Source organism: Nilaparvata lugens, chromosome 3, assembly GCF_014356525.2.
Source record: "Nilaparvata lugens isolate BPH chromosome 3, ASM1435652v1, whole genome shotgun sequence".
NCBI lineage: Eukaryota > Metazoa > Arthropoda > Insecta > Hemiptera > Delphacidae > Nilaparvata > Nilaparvata lugens.
Window position 1 is genome coordinate 19,675,686 of NC_052506.1, and position 26,220 is coordinate 19,701,905.

Below are 26,220 nucleotides of genomic sequence, written 5' to 3' on the forward strand. Positions count from 1 at the left end.
GCACTCATTGCTGGAGATGGGTGGTGTTTATAAATCAGGTGACACTTGCAAGGGGGTCATGATTTAAGTGGTAGCATTTTAGAGGGACACCATGTGAATTATTCATGGCCGATGAAGCTGTATATTCGAGCTTGTGAGGCAGATTGCTTCTGGGGGGAAGAGGAGGCAACTTTCTTGTAGTCACGTGGTGGGGTAAGAGAGAGAGACATATGATAGTCTTATGTACGGGGCCGGAACGGACCGTTCCCCACTGGGAACTCTTATCTAAGCTTTTAAGAGACATCACCTCTGACACGCCCGCAACTCTTCCTGCGGGGCCTCCAATGACGACACGAGGTCGGTCGATAGTCGAGAGACCTGAGAAACTCATCCCTCGCCAACTCTTTCTCTCTCATCATCAACTTAATCTCTCCCTCTTCTTTGAGGCGGCAAAAACAAATGGCCGCTCAGCATCCACTTGTGCTTATCATCCCCCCAACCCCAACGACAAAGTCGATCTGCTCACTTACAAAGAAAGATAATATTAAGAATAAATGAGCACAGCGAAAAGGCAGACTAGTGCAAATTATGCAGCTCGGAGAGATAAACAGGTTGTTAGTGTGATGTCTGCTGGTATGAATATTAATTGGCTCTCGTCTCGGCGAAAAGATGGAATCTGCAAAATATTCGTTCCCCTCTTCCTTTGTCTACTGATTCAATTTTGAGAATTATAATCTAGATTCGCAAAGCTGGCTTCAAAGACGCAAATACACCTGGAGGGCTGTTGTCATTACAAATAATTCGTGTGAAAACATGGTGTAACAAATATACTCTGTTTAGAAAAGCAGCCTCTCACTTTCCTTGATTGATTGAACATTTTCCTATTAACCTATACGTTTAACCATGTACAATTAGTGCGTGTTTGAGAACCCTGTGATTCATAAACGGACCACTTTTCTTTGCTATTTATCATTCGTATAGTAGACAACACAATCATGATAGTCGTGAAGTATGAGTGGATCAACGTAATCGGAAACCCCAAAAAACATATTAATTTCACAAATTCGAGAGATTGAGTTATTCTGGAAATGTTACAATCTGGAAGAATATTCATGTAGAGACAGAATAAGAAATCAGATACTCTTTCAACACAGATTACCACACACACCGATAATCACTCTTAGTAATGATCAGAGTAGTGATAATAGAGCAAAGATAGCAGAACAGAGCTGGGTAGCAATGATTGGCATCCTCGCAATGTGAAATTGTGACTGTGGATGAGTGTTATTATCATCCCTTGAACGGGTCAAGATCGAACTCTATAGAAAAATCATAGTCTTCATGAAATCAATAACATAAATGAAAATAATTCAGAGCTCATCATTATAGTGGAATTCCAATCCTTCAATCAATCAACAATGTAGACAGTACCTGAACTATTCATGTAGAAGAGAATCGAAGGAGTTATAATATATCTCTATGCATACGATCCACAACCTTAATTTTAAAAGGAAAAGAAAGAGTGGATGCTCTCAAAGAAGGGAGAGAGTGGTAGATAAATAATATAGATATCATACAATTTGGAAGTAATTAGGCTACTGAGTGTGGTTTGAATATCTGGCCGAGCAGGAAGAAGATAGGATTTGAGCTGAAATTAATGTATTTTCTCAAGGGAGATCGTAGCAGAGCCACACGGATTATACACTGAATTCATAACGATCCAAATATTGCCTTGGAGAATATCATGAAGAATACTATTTGAATAGTATTCTAATATTTGAACAAAGTTGAGAGAGATATTTGATCGACAAAAAATGAGTAATAACGTTTTGTTGGTGTAAAAAGTAGCAGGCCAAGTGTTAGAAGCGATCCTGACATTCTTACGAGAGTAGAGGTGAGCATACTCTTATAAACGAGTTATGCTCGATTACTTCCGACATACGCGTAGGAGTAAGGTAATTTTGTCGATAAAATCGCTTGTATAGAGATCACTCTTGTTTTACGCTTATACGATTTTCCATGATGCAGCTTATAGGGTTGGAAGCTTTAGAACGTATATTGTATCAATCTCCCATTTTAAAAAGGAAATTGAACTCAAGTTTGAATTGGTTCTCTCCCGATCACATATAACGGCAGATATTGTTGCTAATTATTCTCAAGAGTGATTGTAGGCTCACATGGGATAAGAAAAGTACTAGCAGAACTTTGAGTAAGAAACCGCCAATTCAATGTATGTAAACTGCATTAGATCACAAAATAAATAGAAATTTGGTGCTATGTTATCTATGATTCCATTTTCATGCTTCATTATATTTGATTCGATTCAGGATCTAGGGCAACCAGAATTCCACATACATCTATTCGGAAACTTCTATTTACGAAAATGTGCGTTCAGAAATTCTTGACTTTTGGATCTCTCTGTATTTCATCTTGATATAATTTTACTTCAGACAGTTAGATAGCTGTCATACTACAAACAGTTAAACATTGTCAATTCCAAGGGTGTGATTCTGTACATTGATGAATAAAAAATCCCACGAAAATCTCAAAATACTTTTAACTTAAATACGTAATACGGAAAATAAATTATCAGGTCAATTGAATCTGTAACTGCAGCAAAACTATTTTTCTAAAGTAACCTTCTTTAATTCGAGAGAAAAAGAAGTTTTGGGATGCTGGTACAGAAAACAGCAGAGAATATTTTCTCAGGTCATTTACACTGCAGTGACAGCAAGTATTGCGCTCACACCTTATTCCAGCCATGTTATCCCCCAGACATCCGCATACAGCCCCAACTTCGTAAATTCGTTACAAAGTAATTTCTCCAAAATTATCCCACCCGATCACAGGTTCAGTGCACACTATCACGCATTCTATAGAAGATATACTATGCATATTACATACTATTAGCATGAGCATGTGTGGGCTCTATTCACACTTTTCTCACAACAAAAAAAGTTCGATACAGCTCCCTTGACACTCGTTCGGCTATTGTTTGCATGCAGAATAATTATATGAGTGAACATGAGATTAGTAAACAATCATTAGGCTATCACAATACGGTATACATCATTCTGCCGGAACTATATGAGTGTAATCTAGTAATAAATTTTAACAACTAAATGAATGATCTATTCCTGTAAAAATCAGAATTTTTTCTCTGATCACTGTGGTCGATTCCACTATACAGACTCAATTTTCAAGAGTTAACACATTATTGAAGTTCTCCTGGAAGGTGTACATGTTTTTATTCTCTCTATGGTCCAACTTCTGACACAATGTTTGGTGAGATGTAGTGATATATAAAAACTTCAAAAATTTAATTTTTTGAGTTAATGACTTCTTCCTCAACGTAGACGATTCATTTATAATGGAAACACAAAGATGTAGTAAACTATGACAGATCTTATAGATTCGGCGTTTTCAGTACAAACGTCTTATTAAAAACTTCAAAAGAGCAAAAACTTCATGAATATTACTATAGGAATATGAACATTATTAACGACAAGAATCCTATCACGCTCCAACTGTTCACAGTGGTTTGTATTGTTTATTCTCCGAGTGCTGATAAAAACATAAGACATGGGAAATGAGACATGGAACATGAGATTAGAAACATGATTCACTACAATCCTATCAAATTCAATTTTGGAAGACTTCATTCAATTATTATCCGATACCAAGACTCATAAACCCAAAAATCCACACGCGAAATGCTAAATATGATTACAAGAACAGTTTGCTTTTGCTCGAGTATTGGAGATGATCCTGTATCCGGAGCCTACAAATCGATAAATCTTATATAAACGTGGAATATCATATTTACAGGAGGTGATGTACTATTCACATTTCAGGGAAACTCTTCAAACAATCTCACTCAAATATTTCCATGGAAGCTTCAAGTTGACTGTGATTGCAGAACGATTACATGTGAATAGGAGTGGGCTGTACAGGCAGAAAAAGGTGGAACAACATATTCATGATGACGCACATAACTTTGAAAGTATGTCTGGGAACGGTTGAACGGTGGAGATATCCGAGCGGAAAATAGCCCGGGAAAGCGTGCAGCAGTAACGATTCGGATGAAGATTTTTCCGCTAAATTGAACACCATCTTGAGAATATTCGGGTCTTTGCTTGAGGCATTCAGCCTGGCAACGCCGGTGCCTTGCAATGTCATTGCGGAAAATTGAAAGTTTTTCCTGCTGACAGCGAAGGAATTGTGAGATAATGAGATAAATTTGGAACACTCAGGATCGTTTTCAGTTTTGTTGACTCAGGTGTGGGAGAAGAGAAGGTTGAGAGATCTTAATTGTATATCCGCATCAATTAAGACAGTTATTATCTTCTGAGAAAATTGTTGGTTCAATTCGCCCATATAAGAAATTTGAAGGTTTGGAACTGGAATAATTGAGTCACGTGAGTACGTTTGTATTCGCTCTAATCAGATTCAACTAAAACAATGCAAGAGCATAAATATTATCCATCCATTCTTGTGCAATACACATATCAGGTTAATCCAAATTGTTCCACCGTGATGCTTCATCACTGCATACTTACGCACAATAGTTATAATAACAATCATAGTGTTTTCTAAGAAATCGTTCAATCTTCACGTAACCTTTCCACTATATTCTCCTTTGGAATTTTCACTCTACTGAATGATCAACAGTTCTCAATCTCTTCCATACCGAGATTTATAATTTTTGGTGGTTGATGCTATTTAGCCTATTGAGTGATGAATGAGAGATAAAATTTAAAAGTAATCATTCTTCGCTTCTTTTCTACAAAATAGTTCCATTATCAAATTTTGCTGTTCTCCTCAATGTTCTATTATTTAGAAATTGAATTTTATTCCTCGATTTAATTTATAAAGAGTAGCCTACAACAGAAAACAAATTTAACCCCTGTAATGGTAAAATGTCACGATATTTTTTTTGTCATGCTGAGTACCTCTTGAGAATAGAGTCGTATGAATAATTATTATTGTATTGTTGACAGGAAGCCGGGGAGCGGAAGCGCCGTACGCGATTCTGGTGTTTGTGCACGGCGAGTCGTTCGAATGGAACGCGGGAAATCCGTACGACGGCAGCGTGTTAGCCAGCCACGGCCACATCATTGTAGTCACTGTCAATTATCGTCTAGGAATTTTAGGTAAGCTGCAACAACAAAAGATACTCATTCTCGAGAATTTCTCATTCTCACAATCACTGTGCCGTCTAGGAATTTTAGGTGAGCAGAAACACAAAGAAGTAATGAACTGCTTTCATCAAAATAATTGTCATCACTTATATTGTAGCTGCTTTTTTCGGTTTATTATTTGAAAATTCCGAATCACCTGCGGAATGTTTTATCCCTTGAAATATTGGGCTGTATATTCCATCCACTCTAACACTACATTTGATTTATATACTTGATATTCAGTCTGATATGAATAATATGTTGAGAGAATTTAGTTGAAACATGAAGTTTTCCAAATTGATACCCAACAAAGTATTCATCATGGTTTTTTAGAGATTCATAATTCAAATTCGAATTTTTTATTCGATAGAAAAAAGCATACAGTATACAAACAAGTAAATTAAACGCCCATATATGGGCGAATAATATGAACCTCTAGGGTCTGTATTTGGGTCGATGTAATATAATATTGAAACTTCTCTATTTGCTTCAATTTGTTTCTCAAAATAATTTGGTAATCAACCCCCATCAATCCAGTAGAGGAAGCGTCCTCTCCACAAGCTCTTATCTTCAAGAAGTCTACAAAGTTTCATCTTTCCTGACCTAGATTATCGATGTAGTCAGCCTGATGCTTTGAAGTGAGATTTCCTCAATTTCAGAAGTCAAATTAGAGCTCGCTCCGTGTTCGATTGAGTTTGACGATGGAGTTTGTCTGCTTAATCACTCCAATCTCACCCACTTTTCTCCAGGAGTTTCTGAAAATCAGAAATTATAAAAATGCATAAGCTTTCTTCTCAGTGCTGAATGCGTTTTCCATTGCGATTCATTTCTCGATAATCTTAGGCTGCATCTCATCTTCTGTTGTGGCAGTTGCTTCTTTAAAGCCGGATGCCCTTCCTGACGCCAATCCCATCCTTTGCGGACTTGGGAAGATGAAATAGAATGAAGGTGGAAACAGGAATATGGCTAAAAGAGACAGAAAATAGAAAGAGTGAATGGCACAAAGCTGGGTCAAAAAGTGTCATTCTAGAAATGAAAAGTTCCAAAGCATATTAACCCTCCAGAAGGCGCGCGGTTTCTCATAATATGGATAGGTTTCAGCTGTAATCCACGATGGATATATTGATTTATCATCTTTCAAGTTGACTCTTGACTTAATACAACATCAATAGGTATTTCATACACCTTTCCTGTACTAATTGTGTGATTATTTTTCCAATAAAGAAACCTATGCTATGACCATATTATGCAAAGTTTGAAATGTAAAATCGTGTCTAGAATTTGTTTCGATCTTAAGGCTTCTAAAACTATTTTTTTCTTCATGGCAACAAATAATCACAAACGATGACTTCCATTTACTATGGTGATATATGCAACACATTGACTAATTCCAGCTTTACAAAATATTGTTCAAATTATTTTCATATGGCTCATTTGTTTCATCACGTCTCCTACGACCTTTTCTTGATATATTCTCTTTATTTCTTAATTATATGGCTCTCCAGAATCAATCCTGTGATTGAAACCATAAATCATTCTCACACTGAGTGCCAGTTGCAGAAAAGCCGGTTGGATTTTCTTCTTCTTCTACGAACGTGGGCGATCAACATGGCGATTTTCACTCCATCCACAGCAATACGGACTATTTCTATGAAGCTTTTCCCACACCAGGATCAGATGTTGTTTAGCCAAGAAATTCTTCTTCTACCTGGGCCCCTCTTTCCAAAAATCTTCCCTTGGAGAATCACTCGTAATAGAGCATTCCTTATGTCGTTTCTCATGTCCCAGATACTGGATTTTTTTTTCATTTGATGGTGGTAATTATATCAATGTTTTTCCCCATTCTCCTTGGAACCTCAATGTTTGTCATGTGATCATGATATCCTCTGTAACCTTCTGTATCCCCACATCTCGCATGAAACAAGTCTTTTACTAATGGCCTCATTCAGAGTCCAGGACTCCGCACCATATAATAGGACTGAAAACTCCTGGTGGAATTTTAATCGTGATTAATTCTACGAGAACCAATTAGAGAAGCCGTGTAATAAAAAAGGACATCTCCGATGAGTTCTCGTGGAATTAATAACGGTTAAAATTCAACTTGTTTTTGTGCAGCCGGGCCTGAGAGATGTATTCTCTCATGAGCACATCTAAGTTGACATTCTCCAGCATGAAGGATAAGCAGGCACGGCGATATCAAATTATCGCTGACAGTAATGGTTCATACAATAAATATAATTATTCCTAAATCAATAGTTAAACAACCCATCACAATCACTGAGACCAAAATGATAGCTATTCCATCGGTTCTTCAATTCCCTGGTTGCACCTGAAAATCAAAATCTGATTGATTACTATGATGTGAAGACTGGTGAGATGAATTGTAGGTGGGATAGCATGGTATCATAATCAAGGTAAGAGATTACTCCAGAACAGTATAAGGCAGTATATTTTTTAGTGATGATTATACATTTTGAAATGTTAGTAGAAGTAATGATGACAGTAGAAAACAAAGGAGGGTCGTTTATAAAATACTTTCATAGTTCAGTTCTATGTTTGCTTTAGTAAGGGACGCACAGTTTTCTGTTCTCAATTCTCAGAATGATCACTCTTAAATATCAGTGAACCATAACTCTAGCGGCTAGGAATAATAATATAATTATTTCAAACAATGGAGAGACATTTTCGTGTGCTCTGTGGATATCATATCTATTGTGCTATCCCTCTAACCATTCAACGAGGTGTGAACTGCGTTACCTATTATCTATTATCTATTACCTATTATCTATCCTATAATCTATTATCTATTATCCTATATCTATTATCTATTACCTATTATCTATCCTATAATCTGTCCTACAACTTGAATTTAAGTTCTTTGCTGGTAATACAGACTTTCGATAAACATGCCATTGATCACAGATGCTGCAGTCGTCTTGCAACTCACGTAGTAGGAAATACAGTTACAGTACTCATTAACTTCATACAGTAACTGTAGTGGGAACTAGCTAACAAATAGTATACATTGGAAATGGGACAGTTTTGGGAATGAGCCTCTTGTGCCTTTTCTCATGTTAAGTATTCGTACAAAATGTGATAGATGAATAAATATAATTTCAACAAAACACATATCTCAAATTATTTTAAACAACAAATAGACATTCTCGTGAATGTCCAATAATCTCACAATAATCTCCACTTTCATTCACTGCATTCTCCACAGAGAAAATTTTTCTCGTGAAATTTATATATTGACAAACTTTGTAGAAATGATTGAAGTCGTGGCAATCTCAATTTATACAACTTTGGCTGTCTGTACATAAGTTCGCATAGGCCCATATGCCTATATGACTATAACTATACAGACAATCCTCATGAATGTGTTCTGCATCTGTAAGGTTGATGTAGCTAGTTGGGCGGGGCTCTCAAAACACTTGCCAACTGGTTAAGGCGGAACACACGTGATGACTTGGCGTGGCGTGGCGTGGCAAGTTGAAAGTGCTTCGGCTCACTGATTGAAGAATATTGACGTGGAATTACGCTTTGAGTCGAAGTCGGCGCTTTGGAATTCGTAGCTCCATCATCCTATTCGTATCTCATCCACGTTTTGCAATCTGGAACGACCCTCGCCTCCGTAATGCTGCAACTGCTGCCGCTCGCAATCTGTGAACCTGAGACCGTTTCTTTTCAAAAGACCTCCTTTGAGTTGAATGCAGTGAATAAGTTCTATTACTTTCGAGAGACACAGAAACTAATGACTCGCTCAATTATCTTTGAACAGGCTGAGAGTTTATGTTCCACATCCCTCAACATCTTCAAATAATATTAAGAATTGAAGGATAGTTACAGAAGATAGTATAATCAATCATGTTACTGGACACTAAAGGTAGCTGCGTTTCGAAAATCGAAAGATAAACATTTATTCCAAGTATCATTTAAGTCTTTGAAAATCTCTCCCTGATATTTTCAACCTACCTCAATGAAATGGGGCTTAACTGGTGACGAACACACTTGTCATGCAGCGTTCCGATCCGACTCATGCCCGATTCTTCTAAAGGGTAGTGGGTAGGTGGCGGGTAGAGGGAGGGTGGTTTTCTGATGATGGACAGGTGAGGCTTGCCATCCAATTCCGTTGTTTGATTTGCTGACATGCAGTCATCCGTTCTATTATCGGGTTGGGATCGGAATGCGGCATAACAGGTGTGTCCCCAGCGGAGTCTTTACAAAAAATCTCTACCTGATACCCGATAATATTAAGAAGTATTTTCATCAACAAAATTGAACTTTTTCAACTGGACACAATGCTCCAAGTTCAAGGAGAGAATATAATGAACTCATTACATTTTCATGCTGAGTTTAGAGTGAAGCGTGAATCTGCTCTCACTTTTTGGATGAGTTTTGGAGATTTCGGACGGAGAGAGTGCTGGCAAAGGTTGACTGAGATGCGAGCTTGTCGGCTCTCGGCTGACGGCTACTCTTTTATCTCTCAAGCATGAACGCTGAAATCCTCAGAGAAAATGTCTTCCTGAAAAGTTTCTCTTGCAGGCCACAATTCAATTTCGCTACACGTAAGACCACCGAATCTCTCCTGCAAGCTCTGTGACCAGCATCAACCAGCGTCTCGACGCTCCTCACATGAAAAAATACGAAGTAATGAACATTCGGGCTGCGCGTGTGTTTTGCAACCATGGCACAAAGCAATTTCAACGCGGAGCTTCAAAACAGATGAACGATCCAAACATATGAATTTCTCTGAGAAACACGCAATAAAATAGGTAGTATGATGAATATTAGAAAATGGGATGATCAACACATTTTTACTTTCCTTGCCCTATTACCATAGGTAAGGAAAGTATTGCTTTTCGAAAAAAAATTGAGGTACCCCAATTTCTAAATTTCTATACGTTTCAAGGTCCCCTGAGTCCAAAAAAGTGTTTTTTGGGTATTGGTCTGTATATATATATATATATATATATATATATTATATATATATATATATATATATATATGTGTGTGTGTGTGTGTGTGTGTGTGTGTGTGTGTGTGTGTGTATATGAGTGTATGTGCGTCTGTGTACAGGATATCTCATCTCCCAATCAACGGAATGACTTGAAATTTGGAACGTGAGGTCCTTACACTATAAGGATCCGACACGAACAATTTCGATCAAATGCAATCCAAGATGGCGGCTAAAATGGCGAAAATGTTGTCAAAAACAGGGTTTTTCGCGATTTTCTCAAAAAAGGCTCCAATGATTTTGATTAAATTTATACCTAAAATAGTCATTGATAAGCTCTATCAACTGCCATAAGTCCCATACCTGTAAAAATTTCAGGAGCTCCGCCTCATCAATGCAAAGTGTGATTTTGGATTCCCCATTATCAGGCTTCAAATACAATTTGAAAAAAAATTTCAAGTGGAAAAGATTCAGCATAAAAATCTCTACAATTAATGTTCAGTAACATTTCCAATATCTCGGACATATAATGAGAAACGGAAGCAGATACGAGCTACTCCAACTTGTATTGCAGGGCAAGGTAGAAAGTAAAAGAGGTCCTGGAAGAAGGAGAATATCGTGGCTTAGGAACCTGAGGACATGGTATGGAATGAGCACAGCACAGCTGTTCAGGGCGGCAGTCAACAGGGTCATCATAGCCAGAATGGTTGCCAACATCCGGAACGGATAGGAACCAAAAGAAGAAGAAGAAGAACATTTCCACCTATAATTGAAAATAAGCTCGAAATTCGAGAAAATGTGATTATTCAATTGCAAACTGTTGGCAACTGTTGATTCTATTGAATCATTCACTATGAAGAGATAGCAGACCTCATGTGTCTCCAGCGTTATAGTCCTGTCATCAGCTGGCTCAGATCTTAGAATAGTAGACTTGAGATGCGCGAGAACACTAGCGTTAGGTGATCAATTTTCATAACGGCAAGGAAAGTTGTGTGAGTGCGCCACACCAGATTTTTTGATTTTTGAGTGTTGTATAATGCTTTCCTTTCTAAATAGTACAAATCTGCATTCTCAATTCCCCATGAACACGAGAGAATTATTATCTTATCGAGAGAGGGTTGAGGATGATCTTATCATTGATTCTTCTATTCTTTATCGATTCATACAATCAAAATGATAGGGAGAAAAAAAATAAGGTAACCTTGTGCTATTCCTCTCCCAAATTTAGATAAGGTAACTTATACCTACTCCAAAATAGGCTAAGTCTTGTAGTTATTCACTTCACAAAAATTTTCAGTCTTTAATTATTTTTACGAAGTATATTTTCAAATCTAGATGCTTCAAACCCAAGCATAGAAGAAATATTTCACATTATTATCAATAAAATCGGAAATATTCACATATTTAAGAAATGAATTTGCAAGAAAAAACAAACTTAATATTCTAAAAGCACAGCTGTCATTGCCTCTCTAGCTATAGCCACAGATTATTTATGAATATAATAATCTTCAAAATGGATTCACTTAATATTGAGATTTTGAATTTCAACTTAAATATCCCTCATTTAACCTTTTCTTCAAGTAGTAAGTAACGTGCGAGTGGAAATGTATAGGGTTAGGTATACGATATAGCGTTATCGATTATATTATCATATTATTCATAAATAGAGAAAATGCTTGATTTGAGAATAATCCTGCTCTTTGTTCAACAAAGAAAATAGAAGAGTTGAAACATTTGAACAATTTTAAATTGGAATAAACATTTTAAAAGTGAAAAAAATTTGTAGTTTTCATGCAAGTGCAATGATTATTGAAATCATCTTGAATCTTACCAGAGATTCATTTCCCAATCTACATTTTCACACACCACAAGAAGACAATGAAATCAACATCTTTTTTCAACACTACAATAATAATAGATCTCCTATAGGACATAGAATATAGAAAAGTCAGCGAAACTAACACTGATCTAATTGAATTGAAATTACCTCCTTGTCATTTTCTCGAATCAGTGGAAATTATACGAATGTCGAGGGAAAAACGACTAGGCTGAAATCGGTTTTCAGTAACATAGCGTCTCGTATGCTCGCTATTTATGAATAAGTTTAACCCAAACTCAGTAACTGGGCTCACTTTCCCCACATCGAGGGCTGCTGTAGAAAATTAAAAGCTTTTTCACGGCGGGATGTTGCGGTATGGGGTGATATACAGCCGGTGAATTTTTTTCTAATAAAGAGTTGGCCATTATTAACTCAACGTCGTTTGGTCTCTCATAGCCCAATATTATTTTATTAAAGGAAATAAGTCATACGTGTGCCTTGCATTATTCACAGAACAAGTATCGTGCATCGTGACTATGTTCCAGGTTATTCGCGTCCTAGAACAAGAAATGAGTAGAATCATTAAACAAAAAAGCTGTTTTTCTACTTGATTCTCCAAGTGGTGTAAGTTTCAAGTTTGTGCGCGAGTGATGGAGAGCATAATGAAGGATAATATCGATGTTGAAGGCTTGAAACTGGATGCTTAACCATAACTGGTACTGTAATTAGCTGAACTTGCCTTAAGCGGTCACCCATCCAATACTGTTGGGTATTATACCTAATCTAATATGAGATTAGACGGTAGGCTAACCTCAGAGCCAATCGCTTCCTGATACTGTATTAGCTATGTATAGTTATGTAACGATGACTCTAACGATATTCGATGCTATACAGTAAATATATGGAAAATAGAAACCCTTATGCTCACTTTTGTAGCAAGATTTCAATATAGGTTATGAAGTACAAGGTATTTTATAAGGACATATGTTATTATACAAATGTTTGTGGTGTAATGTACTAACTACATAAGAATACATTTTATTTAACTTTTATTTGAATTTGGTTCACACAGCTTACATAATTCTTTTTAGAATTAAATTCTCTACAATTTTTATTGCGAAAAATTATTTGTTTACTGGTCATTGAAGAAAGTTATTGGGCATCGAACGTAAAATTCTTTGTTTTTCTACTTAGACTTTTTCAAAAACTACTCACATTACAGCTTCCAGACTAAATTTATTCAATTTTTCAGATATTTTTCCATATGGATCAACCAAACGTTTTCCAAAAACTAGTGCCCAAACAGTTCAGCATCGGTGTATTTCACCACAGGAACTGAATTCCGGGCGAAATCTTTCACTCTGTATAGCTCGCTAATGTAGCGTTTATTCATATATTATGTTTATAAGAACTTTTTCCTATTTTCACCTCTACTATCACGTATTAAATTATTTTACCATAATTAAAAATCACCATGATAGAGACCTCCAGTAAACGCGTATCGAATCATAATGAACTATATTCTACCAAGTTCGTTATTACACATTCCCACCTAAAACATAATTTTAACCTACAAAAATGCAATTTTCAAAAACATTCAATTTTTCAAGATAATTTTTCCTGAATAACTACTTTCAATGATAATTTTTGGATATAAAGTACCAAACAAAACTCCTTTGAAATAGAATCTATGATCTTATTCCGTTTGTTTCAAGCTTTTATCACATTTTGTTCTGGAGTTATGATTTTTTTTTAGATGTCATTCTCGCCGCTGAGCCAATTAACATCATTAAACGACTTGAAAATGGTCTTAATCTCTCCGTTTCAACCAGCCAAATAAGAATATTAATGAGAAAGCAAGGAATATATTTTTCATAATTGATAAATTCAAGATGGCAGACATAACTGATAAATTCTTCCATATTAATTTCTATTCAGTTATAGTGAGAGATATTGGATCAATTGTACCACCAAAGTGTACATAACCACCCAAAATATAATGTTCTAGATATTTATCTCATCTAAATTACTCTTTCCATGATTAACTTAGTTTCAATAACTTGAAACATACAATTTCTTCGGAGACGAAATTACACATTCCACTCTGTAATGTATTCACAGTGAACATAACCTACTATTACTGAGACTGTGTTGTAAAATATTCCCAAAGCTTCAAAATGACATCAAGTTGAGGGCTGTAAGTCCATTTTTCACTTCTGGAGCGTCATTGGAAAAAGAGAGAAAAGTATTGTTTGCACCCAAAATTACATTTTTCCCTCCATATTAGGCCTATGCTCAACCTGACAATTAGAAAACCGAGTATCTCAATAATCCTTGAAGGTACAGACTTGAAAATGGTATCAATCTCTTTGTCTTCATGTGTAGAAAAAGAATATCCATGATGGCAATCTTAGAAATCCCTTAAGTAACCAGACTGTTATCAAATCTTTAGAAAAAAAATATATATTTTATATATATATATATATAATATAAATTTATATATATTCCCTTGGTAATTGAATATAATTGTGAAGAAATTGATTATCATTAACTAGAATAAACAATAGTTAATCGGATATATTGGAATGACTTGAATCACTGTTATCGACTATGAAAGGTGGGGGATAAAGAAAATCGGTAACCAACCCTTCCTATCGCCCTCTTTTACTGCATTCATAACGTGAAACTCACTATAGGTATTCGAGGTATAAGTTAAAGAGTGAAATATCAATACTTCAGTCAAATCTCTCCTTATCAACTTTGACAGTCATCATTTCTTCAAAAGAGGATGAAACGTAGAAATCCTCAACTGGGAGAAATTTCTTGAATTTTCTTTCGACAAACTTATTAATTCTATAAAAGAAATAAACTTGCTCGACTGAGAATAAAACTCGTGAAACTTGGAGAAAACCGAAGTTTTGGGTGGAAATAATTGAAACAACTCATTCATAATCTCTGGAAATAAACTTGGAACAGCATTTCTCCATCTTGAGGCATTGTTCAACCTCAGCTACTGGATAATTAATTAGCGCACTCTCCTTAGATGAGCACTCTCCATTAGAGAAAGCGTTTTGCTTCATACACTTCATTATACTCACAACATTGTTTAACCCCAGTCAATCCATCCATCATATTCGTATTCTTCATTTAAAAGCTCATATTTTCCATATTTATTTTTAAAATCCTAGCAATTCTGGGTACGAGAGGCAAAATCCCAACAAGGAGAGGAGGTTCTTTATACAAATTCCTACTAGCTAGTATTGAGAACGAAAGTGATGTTCTTCCTCTGTCAAATCTCGAAGAATAGGACCAAGTAGACTAGAAACTACCACTGCTAGACTGTCATTGACCATAGAGGGAAGATAGCTTATGCTATCTCTTGTATATGCTATCACTGAGTACTTACACAGTCTCTGTAAGGCTATTACTGAGTACGTATACGATCTTTCTAAATAAGTAACGAACAGCTATTGAGAGAGAAATATTATAAACTGTTATGTTAAAAATATCAAAATTTATTTCCCAGCTATCAACTACGATCTGAAAGAGTCTAAACTTCAAGGGGCGTTCTTATCAGTTCGATATCGCATTCTATAAACAGCAAATTCATTTTACTGTTACAAATCCGTAACAAACCAGCTCTCATTGGATCCACATCAAAAGAGTATTGTTTTTCATTTCATTTCCATCACTCAAGTTCCAAAATGCTGGCCATGCTAGGCAACATACGAGTGTGGGAGAGTTCTATGTTTTTAATAGAATAAACGAGTAGATCATGAAAAGTAATTATTATAAAATGCAGTCATGATGGATTATATCAATCGGTCACTCTCGTACGTTATCTCAAACAAACGAAATCCATAATCACAGGAACGAAACACAAAACGAACAAAATCCTCTATTTCACAATCAATCACAGGAAGTCTTTCAGATAATTATTTCCATTCTGAAAAAACAGCGTTGATTTGATATCCTGATTGATTGAGACCTGACCCAATCTTGTTTTGAAAATATCCGGATTAATGAAATTACTTTCAAAGAATGGCGAGAACGCACTAAATGAGAAGAACTATTACACTGTAACTTGTACACATTTTTACACTGTAACACTTGTTCTATTACACTGTTACACTGTAACTTGTCATAGGTGAAAGTAGTCATAGAGGTAAAAGTGATCAGATACAATAGATGCATAAAAGTAATAGTGTAGAGCTATTAGATACTGGATACGGTACGAACAAAACGGTCAGGTCGACATGTAGATCGCTAGCGTTCTTTTATATCCATATCCATTATATCTGTATAAATGACTCTTAAAATCTGTTTATCATTGCACAACTTTTCAGTGGCTTCTTCACCGCAACTTAATCGTCCTGTTAGCATCTCGAAGGGTCTGAAAGATATAATATAATCTTCTTCAAGCATTTTACCGTATATTATTAATGGTAACATGCCTGTTTACACTGTGAAGTGAGAACATAAGAATTTTACCTAGAGACACAGTCGTATTATCGACCATCAGGATTCTTGACGACCGAATTATTGACGCTGTACTGTAATAATTATATTCATTCACTCAGGTACAGAATTGAATCAATGATTGGAAGACAATCAACAGAATAAACTCAAATCTGTCTTTCCCCGTGATTTTTTCCAATTTATACAGTTTGAATGAAGCCATGGATAATTCGATGAATAAATAACACATGATTACGAGGATACTATAATCAACCGCAAGAAACTAAAGTTCGATGGAAATTAGATCAGATGAGTGCGACGATCATCATCTCAAATGTCAAATATGACATTTATAATGCCAAATATGAGTTGATCTACGTTGTTCATAGTTGATAATTAATGGGATTCAATTGATAAAGGAAAGAACTGGCTTATACACGTACAGGATAGGGAATTCACGAATGACGCATCATCACGTCTGAACTACTGGACTGATTAACTTGAAATTTTGCACAATGATTTTCAATTTACCGAGGATGGTTATAGGCCTATTTTTAATTCTTCATGATTTCAGTAGGTCAATTTTCCAGTTTAAATTTCCAATTGGACCCTTGCGGAGCACGTGTTACCTGCTAGTTTTCTCAATACACCTGACGAATTGGCAACGTCTCTTGATGCAGAGAGTGGAGGAGGTACTCTGCCGTCTCAATTTCATCAGACTGTTATCGTGCAGTTAACTATAATCAGCTGTGGACAACATTGATCAAATCTTATTCGGCAACGTTACACTTATCTTTTCCAATTTCCATCGGACTATTTTAGTGCGGTTCACTATAGTGATTTTCTGTAATCGAACATCCAAGTAGCTCTATTCGAGTACTATCAGAACAGATTATTATCATTAATTTTATTGATTTTATTGCAGGTTACCTACAGAAGGAGCAGGAGGAGAAGAGCCTAGCTCAGAGCGACGTGGAGGCAGCCCTTCGTTGGATCAAGCACAACATGGCGCGCTTCGGGGGGGACCCCACGCGCATCACGCTCATGGGCCACGGTCCGGGGGCAGTGCTCGCCAACCTCCTCCTCCTCTCCGCCTCCTCCAAAGGTAACCTAATCCATCTTTATTCTCGGTCGAAATTGGATCATGCCAATCCCACTTCATCCCGCTGGCTTAGGTATTCTTCTCGTATTGTATACTGCTTGCCGCTGGTTATCTCCCAGCCTAGTGGTGGTTATCTGAATAGAATCGCATCGAGCCATTCAATATTTTAATCTTGTCGCAATACATATCCTATAAGATGAGAAAGGAGACTTTGGGTCTCAACCAGGAAGTAAGCTATTTATTATTCAGGAGAGATAGTGGATGATTTTGGAACTCCTGAAACTTTCTATCTACATTTAAGTCATGATTTTTTCTTGTAAAAGGGAATAAAACATGAATTTATCATCAACATGCATTCATTTTTATTAAAAATTTGAAAGAATTTTTTTATCCACATACTATTATACTATTCAATTGCATTTGATGAATAGTGTAAGAAAGGGCTGACTGCATCATGATTTCGCCCTCCTGGGATTAAAACAAAAGCAATTTTAATGAATTGATTGCATTTCAATTCAATCTAATTCTACTGTAGATTTTTTGAGTTCCATTAAGGAAGAATTCCCAACAGTGGATATCGGTTGACTGGATATTAATATGTGTTTGGTCAGGAAAAGTTGTGGGTCAATTTCATTTCCTGGTTGGAACATTTGTTGGATTGAGAATGTATCTATTCATTTGAGAGATGATGGTCATTAGAGAGTGATGGTTGACATTTTTTTAATTTTCAATAGGAAGTCTATTGTTTTTCTCTACCATGGAACAGAGATCGAATTGGATAGTTGGCCTACACTAAGCCATAGAGAAAAGATAGTATGAGAAGATATACCATGGTATAGGACGTTTATATCGTAAATGTCAATGTCAACTCAAGTCGATAATCCAAGTAGTTATTTTTGTGAAGCTATGGTGACGCTGGTAGTACTTATACCATGGAGTAAGGCAACTATAGGATTATTTCGTCCATCTATGCTCGTACTGAGCAATTTCCTTACACAAACTCACCCGGCCAAAACAGTAATAATTGACAATAGTCGACAGTAATCGGCTTCAGTTAACAAAAAACGACTAGAAAGCTTTCCTATTCCTGTAGCCATTTCTTATTATGGAGTAATAATTATTAGGTTGGTATGGGCATAGAGAAACAATGGCTTGAGTAGATATCCCATGATATAGGGCGTTTATGTCGCAACTTTTACTGTTATCTCAAGCCGATAGTCCACGTATTTCTTTCTCAAAAAGGTGTGTGACGCTGGTAATCTCTCATATTGCGCCGTTCATACACTCTCACCCGGCCAAAACAGTAAAAATCTACAATAATCGTTAGTAATCGACTTGAGATAACAGTAAAAGTTGCGACATAAACGCCCTATACCATGGGATATCTACTCAAGCTATTGTTTCTCTATGGTATGGGTAAGTATCCTAGAAAGCATCCTTGAAATCTCACTGATCAAATTATAAACCCACCTTTCAATTAGTTAATTGAAGTATTCTCACTTTCCAATGAGCAGAGTAGTATAGGCACACAATAATTCCAGAACAGTATTCCGTTTATGAGTTCAACACTATTATTACGCATCGATTATAAAATTTAAATTGCCTTTTGCCCAAGTAAAGCTTAATAAGTCCCCAGTGAACAGCATGAACTACTCTTCCTTATCTAATCAACCTAACATGAGCAGAAAACTATCAGGGAAACCTGATTAAGGTGAACTGTGAAGCACAGACTCCATGAAAGAGTCATATAAAACAAAATCAAAGCATATATGAGTCAATATCAACTGTACTTGATTAATGGAACTTCCACTGCAGGTGCATTGATTAACGGAACATACACTTACACATCATTTATTTCGAATATCACTTTATATAGCATGCAAATTGAATTATTAACCTTTATTGGAGTAGGATAATTTCAAAGATTCAGAAACTACTATTCCCTATGAATCTCCACTAATAAATAATTCCGTAACAATTCAATGTTTGGAAAGTTTGGTGATTAGCCTGTGATTGAATAAGTCATCACAAAACAACTTGTGTTCCTAAAAATCTGTTTCAGCAGGAGTTGACAATTTTTTGTACGTTCTGGGAACACGAAAAAATGGTACATTGTTCAATCACGTGACTATTGCAAAATGTTCCCATGAACGCCATTTCAAAATCGTTCCCTCAAGCTTTAGGCGCGCACTTATGAAGTTGATTTACAACAATGAAATGTGTCGTTTACTAGCTGCGTGAATGAAGAAAGGCTGTTTTACAAACTTACCGTCTAGAAAAGTGTGCATTCCTTTCATTCCATTACTCTCCAATTTTCTATAGAGAAAAATTCATTTAATGAATGGTTATCAAACATCATTTTGCTGGTTATGTATTCTATGGCTATGATATGGTAAACAAACAAGCTATCAGCGCATGCGCAGAGAAGCACGCATACTACATTTCAATAGACCAATGAGAGCTCTGAAAGTTTGAACGACGACTACGACTGTGGGGCAGGAACTTGGAACTGGAACTGGTTTCAAGTACAGAATCTGTCAAAATTCCTCCCATGAGACGCGGAACATTTACCTGGTAAATTGTGAATCGAACAATTTACCACATGATATGTTCCCAACACGGGCTCATTGACAATAACAGACCAGATAAATCTCTTAGGGATGATATATTATATAATATCATTTCATCCAGAGTTTTCTAATTTCATAAATAAACTTTCAGTCTCATTTGAAAGAAAAATCATAATGAGCAAGCAAGTTTGGAGCTGATTTTCTGGAACGTGTGAATTGGATTAAAAAAAGTGAGCGTAGAATGTGGAAAGCTGCCAGAGATTGTTAAAAATGATTTGGAGAAAAGCCAAAAAGAAAACCACTAGATACCACTACGATAAATATTTATTACACTGGGTCACACACACAAGCGTATATGTAGGCGCTCATTCGTTTTCCCATTCTCCGGAGTTGCTTTGAGAAAATTCTGTATAGCTCCTTGATGTCGTATGTAAGAGACTATACTCTTGACTCTACAAGGAAGTTTGAAGTGGTCTCTTCAAGAAGAGAGTCCATTTCATGCTTTTCAAGCTGTTGGTCTCTGAGGAATATGATGCCATCGTGAGTAGTAGAAATAGAAGCTGTAGTGTCTGCAAGCTATGATTGGTATCTTTGGCTTCAACATTATGATTCAGAATGAAAATCCCAATTTTTTCTAAAATTAAACTGAGTTATAAGCACAGAAAGAGAAAAGCTTTGTTGGTTTTCAGTGTTTTGTACACTTGTGAGAATTTCAATGGATTATCAATGTATATGATGAGATCAGATATGATGAGATTTCATATCAATATTTTTATGAATAAATAATCATAAGATATTTTGATTACGGATTTATTCTCAAAACGAGATATAACAAAAAAGTTATTATTCCCAATAGAGATGTACATACTTATTTGAGGAGATACTTTATTCTGATTACTTATTAATAATACTTATAATAATAATACTAATCTCGATACTTATTCTGAATTTTGGATGAAATAATCTTCATGTTGGATTATTATCAGTTTAAGGTTCTTTTGACAGCTCAAGTGGGGGTCAAGAGACACCAAGAGACTCTTCCAATCTACAAAAACCTTTAAAAATAGTAAATCTCTGAATTGCTTAACGGGAATTAACATATATGCATTAACAATCACAGTGATTTTATTCAAGGAGGATGATAAATTAATCTGACTTTCATAAGGGGGCTACTTTTAAGAAAGAAACTCCTCAAATATATTATTAGATATTGTTATATCATCAGTATTTGTTCATAAGAAGAGAGAATGCTTGTAGAGTTGTGATAGAGCAAGAAATTGCAAACGAAATTCCACAATCATCATAGTACGGTTCCTGTATTGGAGCAAACAATGACCGAAGACCAATAGCTAGCTAGTAGAGTATTTCTCTGGTTTGCAACCCCTGAGAAATGTCCAATGCAGTGTGCACCAAAGCATTGTCAATATTCGTACCAAATTAGCTCCACTAATGAAATTGGTGGCTCTATAACTCAATGCACCTTACTGCTTTCCTGAGAGTCAATTTCACTGAACGCAGAGCATGAACTCACTCACCCTCTCATTCAATCTCTCTCTCTTTCACTTGCTATCTGTCTCTCCCTTTGACCACTTAAGAAGTTTCTACATGAGTTTGTGAGAACAGAAACAATATCAAATGGTTGCCAGCTTCAATGTTGATTTTTATTTTTATTTTGAAATTATCCATTGTGTGAGTCAAATAATTGATGAGCAGAAGTTAGGTTCTGGTGGAGAAACTTGTATGGTATACAGTTATTCAATTTATATCATTCTTGATTTTTTCCATTCCATATTCAAATATTCACGTGATAAATTTGAATATAATTGTCTTCAATTCTAAAGTTAGGAATTGAATTATAGAGGATAGAAACTTTGATCTGTCTCAACGGAATCAAAGCATTTCGAAATATCAACTGTTTGGTATGATAATTCGAGATGTATTTTTCACTTCTATCAAATTTGAGCGAGCAGATCTTGATCGTATTGATTTGATAATGATATTATTGTCCATTGAATTCTGTCGTCTGTCCGGTTTATAAGAAGCATCAATTGAGTCGGCTATAATCAAGATCTGATTATTGAATATGATTGGAAGTTGATATAATATTATAATGACGATATTAATAAAATTGTTTTAACAAAACTGTCTGTCAGTTTGAAATTATTGATAGCTCAAACTGTCGAAATGAGAAGCCTTCTTTGTTAATTCAAAAATAGAACTTCATTATTACAGTAAGTTATCCAACATTAGAATAGCTGATAAATTCCAGGCAATGTTAATAGCCCAGTCAAATAGTCATTATAATGCGGCCCGACCAAACAAAAATTAAGGTAATTGATTTTATTGTTTTAATCGGTCCATTTGGGTATTAGTAAAAGTAATCTATGGTTTCCCACCAAAATTTCTGAAGGCATAACTTTTGGCAGCCTGAAAACCAAGAGATTTTGGTACTTTTTTCAGTTTTTTCACGATTCTCCAGAACCAATTGTTCAATCAATATTTTTGCTGTATTCTTTTTTGAAGAAAATTAAATTTTCTACAATTTTCATTGCCTAATCGTTTTTCTATCTTCAATAGGAAGCGAGTTATAGCTCATTGAAAATAGTTAATTTTTTTTCAACTTGGCGAAAAATCGCGAAAAATCGCTTTTTCCTTTTCACTTCTTATAAAGTGGTATGTGGTATTTTTTATCGTGATTAGAGTATCACTAAGTTGTCAATACAATCACTTATGATAGAGTTGGAACAAAAAAGGTATATTTTAGGTTGGTGATTTAATTTATGAGACTCATGATTTGGCGCTAACTTCTTTTGGGTGAATTCAGACCAACTGCTAATTGCTAAAAACGGTCATTGTTGGAAATAAAAAGTGCACGTTATACAGTGCTATAGTGTGAAAATTATAAAGTATTCACTAGAGTAGATTTTATAAAAATAGTCCTATTGAGGATGAAACAGCAGAGTGCCTCCTCAACACCCCCCCTCCACCTTAAAACACCAAACGTTTAAAAGTTTAAATATAAAATATGAATGTACTTTTATTTATAATCAGCTGATTTGGCAACGTTGCATCAACTCTCACAGGACTATAAATTCACTCTTAGGTGAATAGTCCCTACTCCAGTAAGAACTATAGAATCTACTGTAGTGGTTACTCCAGTTTTGAGGAAGTCATACCTATTATTGCTGCCTCTGTGGACGTTTGGATGGGCCAGGTTGTTTGTTGTTTATCTCCTGGTGCTCTGGTGCTTTGCCGGCCTCACTGTCATCATCATTTTCAGGGTTGCCAGAGTCCGGGGACAGGTCATCTTCATTCTTAAGGTTTGCCACCACCATATTTTCGCAGTTTACCCCATCGCAATTTATGCAGATGGGTGAACATTTCAGTCCTGCTTTGATGAATATATATGCCCTACTGCATCCAGTCTTACATTAGCCGATAAATAACTATACAGGATATGAATTTTAAAAAAATCGGTCAAGTCATTTTTGAGAAAATCGTGAAACACATGTTTTTTTAGTGATTATCCGCCATTTTTCTCAACAATATTACGAAGCTCCTGAAATTTTCCCAGAAATGAGACTCATGTCAGTTGATAGGGCTTATGAATAGCTATCCATGGTATGAAATTTAAGAGAATCGTTCGAGTCGTTTTCGAGAAAACCGTGAAAAACATGGTTTTTTAGTGATTATCCGCCATTTTTCTCAATAATATTACGGAGCTCCTGAAAATTTCTCAGAAATGAGACTCATGTCAGTTGATAGGGCTTATAAATAGCTATCCATGGTATGAATTTGAAGAAAATCGTTGGAGCCATTTTCGAGAAAAACGTGAAAAACATGGTTTTTTAGTAATTATCCGCCATTTTTTCCGCCATCTTGAATTGAATTTCATTGAATTTCTTATTGTCGGGTCCTCATGGTATAAGAACCTTAAGTTTAAAATTTCAAGTCAATCGGTTAATTAGGAATGGAGTTATCGTGTTTACAGACATACTCACACACACACATACACACACACACATACACACACACAGACCAATACCCAAAAATCATGTTTTAGGACTCAGGGGACCTTGAAACGTATAGAAAACTTGAAATTGGGGTACCTTAATTTTTTTTGGAAAGCAATACTTTCCTTACCTATGGTAGTAGGGCAAGGAAAGTAAAAAGTACCAACATCTCTTGGTTTTCAGGCTGCCAAAAGTTATGCCTTCAGAAATTTTGGTGGGAAACCATAGATTACTCTTACTAATACCCAAATGGACCGATTAAAAAAATAAAATCAATTACCTTAATTATTGTTTGGTCCGATGTACTATTTGATTAGGCTATAAGTCTACATATCGATTACACCAATATTTACTATCAAGTTTTATTGATATTTGAATATCAAACGAATGTTGGAAATCATTGTGTGAATGATGATCTTGTTGACAGCTGCTCTAGAAAATTTGAGTTGAACACTCAGAACCACGTTCTCAAGTACAAATTACAGCAACTTTTACTTCGTTTGAGTCAACAGTGAAGTACACGTTACAATAAAGTTGAGGAAGTTGGGAGAACAGCGTTGCCGATTCTCTGCCTTTCAACTGCCTTCTATAGAGGATAGATACCGGTATATCTGATTCAATATTAACTGACCATTCTTGTTTTCATTGATCATCATTGCCAGAATGATTGTCAATATTCGTTAACAGATAGACCCCAGAAGAAGGAGAAGAAGAAGAAGATTCTCATCTTAAATAATCAATAATATTCCATTCATCAAAGAAAAATACTCTTCAATGATTGAATAATACATTTTCGTAATTGAGATGAAACAATTTGTTAACTGATAATAGAATGGAAACTGATAAGGCTAGCAACATCAAGTCTGATCAAATACTGCCATTATAACTTTGACTTCACTATAGATATTTCATTTTCAACAGTGTACATTTTTATTTTAGTCTTGTTATCAAGCTCTTGAAGTACTCTGTTGTAAGATGCTGTGTCCATCCACAAAATTTTAAGGATTTCCTATAGGTCTACATCCTGAATAAGATGACACATCCGAAGGGGTCGACATCCATTGGTCCACATTCTAATTGTAGAATAAAGTGAATAATTTTATCCATAATGTGAAGCATCGGAGAAATCATTCAGCCTGATTATTCATTCATAGAATAAGTACATCATCAAAATTATAGAGTGAAGTAAAATGAGGCAATCTTGTGCTATCAATAATCAAATGTGCTAATTAATAATTAATAATAATATTATTATTTTATATTTATAAATTGAATAGAAAATGATAATTAATCGATTAATCAATTATTATTCATCATTCCTGTGCTGTCAGTATTAACCAAATTAGTTATAATAAAGTTACACATATTTTTGTTGTGTTGCAACAGATCTGTTCAATCGAGCGATACTTCTTTCGGGCACAGTGCTGAGTCCATGGGCGTTGGCCCAACAACCAGACCAGCTGAAGAGGACGATAGCTCTGCAGCTGGGCTGTCCCCTCAGCAACCAACAGCTGTTCGCCTGCCTCAAGCATTTGTCACTGGAAGCGCTACTGTCGGCCCGCACACGTCCGCCACGCTTTCTCTCCAGCTACGCGCCCTGGATGAAGGTCGACCCGCTCACCGTGCTCAACGAGTCACCCGAAAATTTCTACACCACAGACTTATTGATAGGCACCACCACCACCGAGAGCTATTTGGATTTCAGTGCTCATGACATAGAGTTTGGTTTCGAGGAAGACCAGCGAAATCGGATACTGAGGTGAGTTTTTGAGAAAAAGTATATTAATTTGATATCAAATTTAAGAGTTGTGAAATTAATTGCTAAATCAATAGAATTCAAGATTTTGTGTACTTAGAGTCTCTCACAATTTTCGTGGTTGTTTCACGACAATTATCCTGGTAATGAGCGGAGATAGTGGACATAGAGACTGTACATTGAAAATTAGGGATTGAAACAGTTCTAGGAATACATGTCTTTGGAGTTCAGAATATATATAGTGAGGTCCACGTTATAATGACAGTATTTGATCAACTTTGGTTTTGCTATCCTTGTCTATCTTTCGACAAAGCCGGTGGTACTATCCTTTTCTAGGTCCACAACGGTGCCAATTATGTTTTTGACAGTGTAGAAATATGATTAAT

At 35.8% G+C, this 26,220-nt stretch overlaps 1 protein-coding gene across 2 annotated transcripts in view; it reads left to right on the forward strand.

The window, feature by feature from the left end:
• Positions 1-26,220, forward strand: part of LOC111059450 (neuroligin-4, Y-linked) — a 138,045-nt gene that overhangs the window by 60,779 nt on the left and 51,046 nt on the right. For both annotated transcript variants that reach the window (XM_039423218.1, XM_039423219.1), the window contains exons 5-7: positions 4,980-5,132; positions 17,319-17,498; positions 25,465-25,837. In XM_039423218.1, coding sequence (XP_039279152.1) covers positions 4,980-5,132; positions 17,319-17,498; positions 25,465-25,837 — 706 coding nt within the window. The remainder of the gene's footprint in view (positions 1-4,979; positions 5,133-17,318; positions 17,499-25,464; positions 25,838-26,220) is intronic.